Source organism: Danaus plexippus, chromosome 10, assembly GCF_018135715.1.
Source record: "Danaus plexippus chromosome 10, MEX_DaPlex, whole genome shotgun sequence".
NCBI classification, from domain to species: domain Eukaryota; kingdom Metazoa; phylum Arthropoda; class Insecta; order Lepidoptera; family Nymphalidae; genus Danaus; species Danaus plexippus.
This window is the reverse complement of record NC_083543.1, coordinates 2241753-2250976: the sequence shown is the minus strand read 5'-3', so window position 1 is coordinate 2250976 and position 9224 is coordinate 2241753. Positions and strand designations below refer to the sequence as shown.

Genomic DNA, 9224 nt, shown 5'->3' with positions numbered 1-9224 from the left:
TCTGTATTAGTCAATTACATTTTAAAAGTTGCAGACCATTTAACTCTCAACTGTAACGATTTCTATAACCGTTACATACTCGTATATTAGTTATGAATGGAATGTAAATGTCGATTTTGATATATTTAAAAATAATGTTATAAATATCTATTATATTGAATATAAAAAAATGTACTCTTCTAAATCTATGGTTGACAAAATAAATGGAACGAGACGATCTGTACTAATATTCAATATGTATTTTTTCATATATAAATAAAAAAAACCTTATTTAACACTTTTATTAATCTCGTAGGCACTATACTTTCGAAAATATATTAGAAACACATAAATTTTATAGCTATTATTTCTTCATCAGATCACTATATTTATTGAAAAAGTCTATCCGGCAAAACTTCGTCAAAGCCATAAATGGGACGCCTATGATCTAAGGCATCTCAAAAGCGCCTTAAGCGCTTTAGCCCTATGCTAGGAACAGCCATGTTTTTGTATCCAGTTGCTGTAACGCGCTACATCAGCTTGAGTGACTGTGCGTCGCGTTTTGTCCATGGCAGCTATGAGGTCAGCTTTGGTGACTGGTGCTTCCAACTCAGAACGTTTCAAACGACGAATTTGTTCCGGACTTTTTCCTGCTACTTTATGGCGCATTGTCATCATTGCTGCATCTCTACAAATTACATGGGAGAGAGTTTTAAATAAATAGCATGTAATAAAAATATCTATTTAATTCATGTAAAAATTATCACCTGCATAGATTATTTATATCAGATCCGCTATATCCTTCCAGCTTCGTCGACAGATCTTTCAAGTCAACATCATCTCCTAAAATGACTTCACGGAGACAGAGATTTAGTAATTTGACTCTCGTCGGCTCTAGAATGCAATTCAAGCAATTATGTTAAGACATAATTTATAACAAAAAGCCAAGAAGAAAATGAGAATTACACAAAAAAAAAATACAGTAGACACATCCGATTCAAAAAAAGCTTGTAATTAAAATATACTTTTTATGACCGTAACTTCTAAAAGTAACAAATTGTTGGATAGCGTATTTGGGAAAGACGAATAACATAATTTCATTAAGCAATAAACTGACAAGGAATTTGAAAAAACTAATATTATACCATCAGGCAGACCAACATATATTCTCTTCTCAAATCTTCTTCGGAACGCCTCATCGATGTCCCATGGATGATTAGTTGCAGCCAACACCATTATAACTTTATCTTGATTGCTGAAAAAGAAACATTATTACGAATAATGAGCGCAAATAGTTTATTATATAAATGACAGTATGACTTACAAAGCAGCAGCTAATCCATCCATTTGTATAAGTAGTTCAGCTTTAAAACGTCGGGACGCCTCATGTTCTGAATCGGCTCCACGAACGGCGCAAAGAGAATCAACTTCATCTAAAAATATTGTACTAGGAGCGTAGAACGCAGCCTGAAACAAGTATTAATAATTAATCTATTACTTAAAACAAAGTTTTATAACATTACAAAATAAAGCTAGATATGTGTGCATTAAGGATTAATGCCTAGATACCCGACAACACTGCTGCTGCAAAGGCAGTAAAACTTTAAAATGAATACGTTTATGATTTTTTTCCTTTTGAGTATTGAGATTATGTTATTGTGTACAATATTTAGGATAAGTTTATCTTACCATATCAAAGAGAAGCCTGACAAGTTTTTCTGAATCACCGCGATATTTGGATGTAAGGGTTGCGGAAGATACATTAAAGAATGTGGTCCTGCACTCGGTCGCCACCGCCCTCGCTAGGAGTGTCTTACCAGTTCCCGGCGGTCCAGTTAAGAGAACTCCTTTCCATGGACGTCGAATACCCTGGAAAATAAATAAGCTAACATATTTTACGTATATTTTGGTAATCACCAACAAAAACCAAATTACATTTAGTATAAAAAAATAATTTTAACAATAAATAGTACAAGGGACTCAATATTACCCTAATATTAGATATTTTTTTTTATATATATAAAAAAGTTTTGCTTGAAGGCCAATATTTTAAAAAACCGTTTATTTCTTACTGCTTGTAATCGCAATCTTTTATGTAATTTGCATTTCTTTAATTAAGATGGCCTTCCCTTAACTTAGCTAGACGAACTTTTGCCTTGTAATAGTATTATGACTTAATGTTGTGAATATATTCTTGCTTAGCCGTTATCTCTCACGCGAATAATAAATCTAGACTAGACTGGATTTACTTTTTATTACCAGATTATAATTATTGCTTTTTATGAAATATAATGAAAAATGAACTAATAAAAAAGAGGGTTCGACAAAAATTTAATAATATATTTATTATTATTTAAATCGTTGAAATAAAACCATTGCAAAATAATTTCATTCATCGTCTAAAAATACCAAAACACTTTTACTATGAAGACTTACTTTAAAATAGTCAGGCATCACTAGCGGCAGTACCATTGCTTCTTGTAGCACAGATTTTGCATCGTCTAAACCAATCACGTCCTTCCAGCGAACATCTGGATTCCTTTGTAAAATATCCCTTTCTAACGTTTCAACGAGATGCACTTCATAACCTGTCGCGTTAAAAAGTTTTTCATCTTTCTCTAGCATAGTAACATCTCCTTCTGCTGGCACATCTCGCGGTCTTATGGTTGGTTTAATCGGCACTAACTGCCGCCTCGTTCTTGGTACTCTATCTACAGATCGGGTTTTTCTTCCACTACTGATAGACGAATGTGTCGAAGACGCTTTACGAATGATCGATGGTAAAGTTGGCTGTATGTCAGGGTCGCGTCTTCTTAATGTTCCAGCCCATTTCTCTGTCGTTGGGTCTGTTGGTTTCGACTGATCAGATGCATTGTCTTGAAAAGAGTTGATCGGAGTTGGTTTGACTACTAAAACAATAATACATGTGATGTTTACGCGATAAGTACTATTATACGTTAAGTGAACTCTCGATTATGTTACTATAAGTAATGTCTTTACAGGAATCTTACCTTGTGTCGGTGGATGTCTTGTCCCATTACCAGCGTGAGTTTGAGGGTTTCTCGCCCGTTCTCTGCGATTATCACTTTTTTCAGCCCGTAATCCATCTCTGGGCATAGAATTTCCGTTGTCATCTCCACTCCGGTGCGTTGTGAATCTTGCAAATCCAAACGGCTGAAGGCTTTCAGACATCATACGATCCATCATTCTGGCCATTTGGTGAAATCCAGAACTAGGACTGGTTAACAAAGCATAACATATTATTATTTACTCGTCCCAAATTACTTTAACTGTTCATAGTAACATATTTCATATTTCTTTATTGTCCCATACGCAGAACGCATATAAAAATAACCTAATAAAAATTATATTTTATCATTAAATATTAATTAACAAAGACTTTATTAACAACGTTTTTAATTACTAATCATATCCTATATCTCAACAATCAAATATTTACAGAACCTTTTCATAATTTACATACCCAAAAAAAGGATCACGTTCGAAAAATTGCCTCAATCCTCTGACATTAGGGATCAAAGCATCCCCAAAACCAAAATCCATTTTGCGTTTTAATAGTCTGACAGCAATTGAAATGTACATGTGTACTTATAGAAAGTACATATGTAATCACAAAAAGGTAATTTTGTTACGAATTCATAATCTTTTTGTAATTAATTATCAGCTGTTGTTGGGGTATAAAAGTGGTGTAATTTGGCAACTGTTTTGATTTCGTTTCCAAGACAACGGCCGGAAACACTTGCCGGCCATATTGTGCGTAGCCTAAATAAGGTTTTCTCGTCAAAGGAAACTCAACTGTGTACAGACTCTTTACAGAGCATATTCCATTCCAAATGGAACTGTCATTTACCTAAAAAATTCCTTTCGAATGAAAGGCCACTGTGACCTTACATTATGAAGCTGATTTTAATCATTTTTCTCACTGACCCAGATATTTCAAAGGTATTAGAAGTGTGTTACTTATAATATTATATTTGCTTATTATTTGAATTTATTATTATTGAAAAATATTATTTATCCATTTTTTTTATTGTAATACAAAACAATGAGAAATCATTTACCTATCATATACCTTAAATTAAATCCAGAATAAGTCTTAAAATATTGAAAACCAATTTGTAATAAAATATTTAAAAAAATGCCTGTTGATGGAGTTACAAACTACTGCCTGTAAGTAAAGGTTGTTCAACTTTTTGTTTGTCCATTCACGGAACTGGGGTAAGACTTGCAGGTTAAGGATGTGTGTCAAAGGCCGTTGCCTACGAGGTCATCGAACTTAGAACACAATCGATGAAGTGAAAGACTTCAGGATCTGTGGTCATTGTCTATTAAACTGGCCATAGTCATTAAAATTAATCAAATTTATCAGGTGACTGACATTATTAACAATTGTATTTTGAATTACTCATGTGGGTGAATGACTTTTGGCTTTTTTATATTTGAAACGTTTATCCTAATTTCTGTCTGCTATGATATTTAATATTTAGAGACGGTTGTATCAATTTGTCTCTGTTTTATTTTTGCTTTAATTTTTTAATTTTTTTTTTTTTTGCTTTGAGTAAAATATCCATCTATCAATCAAACTGCTCCTAGTAAATAGAGCGAAAGAAAAATTTGCCGTGCTGTGAACTAAATTATATGATAAAATACTTAACAACGATTCTTATTAGATAATGGTAATTGATATTCAAGGCATCATATCAAAAACCCACGCGACAATTTAGCTCAATGGAATAACCGACACGAGCAAACTTTTATGAAGTTGTTAAAACGACATTGGCATTAAAATTTATTTTACTCTCGTCGCCTCTTTAAGGTCAATCATCTTAAATTGAGATATTTAGCAGCCCACTTTTCAGAAGGACATTTCTGAATCAGTGGTTTGCAGTTTGCTTATACAATTAAAGACTATTGAACTTTCTATTTTATATCAGCATTTATTTGGTACAAGTAATTTAACATACGAAACCTTAAACTATTTATAATTATTTAATAGATTGGCGTCACTTTTTAGTAAGTAAAGCAAACGAGTAAGCATACTTTCTGTTGATTATATGATTATATATGGAGCCAAAAAGGAAAAGACGCAACGGGAGAAAATGTTCCAAACTTTCCAACGAAAGATACATTTATGTTAGCAAACCAAACGAAATGCATTTTTAATTACATATAATTATAAGATCTGTAATAAGTTTCAGTAAGCTTATTGCCGATCTGGTACAGTTACCAGTATAGCCTTTAAACATGTACTGTTCGACTTTTGAAAGAATTTGGACATCACATACTGAAAATATATAGTAGAACCATAAAATTTATTTTTCATTTGTACTTACAAAATAAATCGAGATAACAAATCTCGCCTGAAATTTACTGAAATATCAAAAATTTAAGTCATTTATAAAACAGTGAAATCTCTCATGGGTGAACATAACTTTAAAAAATGGTGTAAAATGAAATATACAGTTTATATATTTATATCGGATTCGTTGTAAGCCATTTAAAATTCCCTTGACAGTAAAAAATACGCTGTTAGTTCAATGAATTAATATGTTTATGCTTGTGTGCAATGAGCAATGAACTGTCTAGACTAGTTATTAGTTAATTGAAATCCCAACACAATACACATTGTAATTTATTGTTTATGAAATCCCTAAGAGTTAAGTGCTCCCTAAGAGTTAAGCTATATGTGAATACATAAATACGGTATTAAGTCTTATCAAAATAAATTACTTCGTTTTCATGCCTACATCACTATCTGTAAATTACTTTTTAAAAAATTTAAATCGGGCGTACCATTTGAAAGTTATCATAATTATACGTTTAATAATTCTCAAATTAAATAGCTATTTAATTATTAAATTTATTCTATTTAATGGCTATTTTATATTTTTTGTTAAGAGAGTAGTATATGAATAAATAGCTTAACACACTTTTCATACTTAAGTATTTGTTTTTCAAAAAACCTATTAAAATTTAAATGTAATAATTAATCAGATAAGAAAAAACGTACAAAGATATCTTAATTCTGAAAGAATATGTATAATAAATATAACAAGCAAATATTTAATTTGGTACCCGTGATCCTGTTTCAACTAAATAAATAAAATAATTAGGTCGGTAAGCCACCTACAACTTCATCTACATCTGATTCGAACTGCCCGTCAACTGTGTGTTAGAACAATAAACAAAAAACTAAAACAATTTGTTTTATTACTCGGGGTTTACCTCCCTAACAGTCCGTCGACCTAATGAAAAGTGTTTACTGTCACAAGAACGTCTTCAAGCTTTTTTGCTTTAATTTTTTCCTTCAGTATTAGTTGTTTTTCAAAATAGATTTGCACAATTAACTTTTAAGAACCAAACATTTGAACTTGAATTGAAGATCATTCACCTTATTGCATCGTGAAAATAACCTCGTTGTACACAGTCGAAGGATATGATCCTTTCAGATAATAGGACGACTACCATGCCAACGGTGTGTACTGTAATGTCTTACAATTATTCAGAACCATACCTATCTAACATTTTACAGTTATTAGGAGACATAAATCGAATCAGAAGCGTTCTTGATTATCTGTGAGTAATCGATCTTTGTTAATACAAACTCTTCTTAGAGTATGGAACTAAATTAAAGAAGTATATACGTCAGAACAACAAACCAGAGACGTAAACAATAGCCTATATGGAGATGAACTTGTGCCTTACGTAGTAATAAGAAGTTTTCAGGTATGAAGCGCTAATCACGATGGTCAGGTATAAGGAATAAAGTAAAACGAGTTAGTTTATTCAGACAACGACGCGGAAATGGATGACGGACTCTGAAATTGGATGGTGTTCGCTATATTTTCTTAGTGATACATTCACAAACATCGATGAATTAAACTTAAAAATATTTATTCTTTAAATAGGTTTAAATTTCTGAAAACGTATCTGAGAAATATTAGATTGAGCCGTCTATAAAAATGCATTGGCATGGTAATCATAAAAACCTTATTAAAAAATATGTCAATTAATACGAATCGCCATGGTGTTGTATGCTTTGATAAACCGGCCTTGTGCAAAAACCCGACCGAAAACGAAAACCAAAATAGGAGCATCAAAGACATGGTCAATAGATAATGTCTGGGTCTTAGCAATTTGAAGGAAATTTCATCAGAATATCTGAACTTTTAAAATATAGGGAAGACTTGTGAGGTTAATCCTCTCTCCTCCTGAGTAGTCCATAGAAAGCACTTCGCGAGTTATGTCCAACGTATTAAGCCCATAAATTTAGGGTCGTAATAATTACCGAAGTCGCCGAAGTTGAATTATATAGAAGCAAAAAAGTGAGATTCAGATTTGTGTGTAGAGGTAAAACTAATTAAGGAGTTACCCTTTCTTTTTTGACAAGCAACAAAGGAAAGATGTCTCTAAAAGAAAGATACTTGTGTTCCCTCTGTGTTCTGGATGTTTTAGTTTTTTTGCAGCTAATGAAGCGACCCGGGATTATTATTTCAGCTGTTTCAAGTAAAATGATAACAAAATACGCGTAGTGTAATCCGAAAAATATTAGTTTTATATACTTTAACCAGTATCTCAGTAGTGCTAATTAAACATTAACAAAACTGCAGAGAAGCTGCCCTGAGTGTCAGTACATTTGAAACCAAATCAGTTCTAACGTAAACTTCTAAAAGAAATGATGGATACGTAGTCCAAGTAGTAAATAGAGATTTTTCTTTCTTCTGTATTGAATTTTATATAAAAACAATTAAACAAAAAATACTAAAGATAACGATCAAAATCTCATCACAAACAAATGAATAAGAATTAACTAAACTTTAAAAAAAATAGAATTTAATACATAATTTTATAAATGTATTTTAAAACATATTTTTCATCACTAACATTATTATTTTTTTAATACATTACATCGATGTTATCAATTTTACAAGTAATCATTAAAGCCGAAACTAGACGACAAAATATCGCGTGTAGCTAAAAGGCTAATTGCTGCGCAACTATACGAGTATATGTTCAATGTAAATATAAGCTTCTCGAAACCCTAAATAATTATTGCAAAAAATGTTTTCAGAAATATGCATTTCAATAATGCTGACTATATTCATAAGTTAATTCTATTAAAAGTTTGAAATAATGCTTTAAAAAATATATAGAACAAGCTATAAATAATAACAAAATATGATAAAAATACTAAAACACTGCCCTCAACTCAAGGATACTTTTTATTGTCGTCTTATTATAAACTTTTTGTTTCACAGTTTATTTATAACTAAAGTTTAATAATTAGAGCTTTAATAATAATTAAATAAACCCCTTTATTCTATTCGACAAATTACTTCGTGTTTCCTCCACAAAGTACCTACTCAAGATTATAATTCGTCCAACAAATAAAAACGTTGATATTGGCAAAATTATTCCACGATTCCAGTGCAAATGAAGCCTTAGCATAAATAAATAAAGAAAAAAGAAAAAAGTTACAGGTTACTCGAATTACAATTCTTATAAATAATACCGAAATTCAGAAGCCTTCAGAATCAAAAGTTCGGTTTTAATTTTAATTGTATTTTTTTTTTAATACTATTTTAGCAAAGTCTTTGTTGACGGATGAAACTTTAAACAGGTGTATTAATAATTTCTTACCATCCGATATCCCAAGAGGAATGAAATACAGGGTGTGCCGACATCGCTCCCAGAGGCACGTTGAAGCCGAGCTCTATCTTAACGTCGTTCTCCCTCCGACACCAGGAACGAGATGAATTAAGATCCATGGAAGCTGACTTCATATCTTGTGACATTTTGTTATTTAAACATCAATTCTATATAACAATATAATTCATAAGTGTTCCTTTAAAATAACGGTAACTAATTTTGGATGAATCACGTAAATCAAAATGATTTACAAAAAATTTTATTTCAATGATTCTCAATTACTTAAAACTTTAAATATATTATTGCTGAATAAAAAAAATCGGTAAACGATAATAATATCGAATTTATAATGTGACGGTGTAAAAACATTCGTTATTTTTTAACCCTAATAGTGACTTCGTAAATGTCTAAAGTTACATGTTCTACGAGTTGCCTGCGACACCACGCGATTCCGACTGCCGGACGATAACCTCGCGAGCACCAGTACTGGCCTAATTGTTAAATAGCCAATACACTGACTGTGGCTCTTACCCTTCCTATGTATCATAATAACATTGGCCCCAGGAAACCATTCA

At 31.7% G+C, this 9224-nt stretch overlaps 1 protein-coding gene across 3 annotated transcripts; it reads right to left on the bottom strand.

The window, feature by feature from the left end:
* Positions 1 to 263: 263 nt before the first annotated feature.
* On the bottom strand, positions 264 to 9099 carry LOC116766639 (katanin p60 ATPase-containing subunit A1-like). 3 transcript variants are annotated; one of them, XM_061521725.1, is made up of 8 exons: positions 8641 to 9099; positions 2991 to 3217; positions 2416 to 2885; positions 1669 to 1848; positions 1304 to 1446; positions 1125 to 1234; positions 747 to 873; positions 264 to 667 (listed from the first exon to the last, which is right to left on the bottom strand). In XM_061521725.1, exons 1-8 carry the CDS (start codon positions 8793 to 8795, stop codon positions 469 to 471), a joined length of 1611 nt encoding a protein of 536 aa, XP_061377709.1. In that variant the 5' UTR covers positions 8796 to 9099; the 3' UTR covers positions 264 to 468. The 3 variants fall into 3 exon arrangements, with proteins under 3 accessions (XP_061377709.1, XP_032512443.1, XP_032512444.1); XM_032656552.2 differs by having other exon boundaries at positions 2416 to 2888; positions 8641 to 9097; XM_032656553.2 differs by lacking the exon at positions 8641 to 9099 and adding an exon at positions 3464 to 3914 and having other exon boundaries at positions 2416 to 2888.
* Between the last annotated feature and the right edge of the window lie 125 nt (positions 9100 to 9224).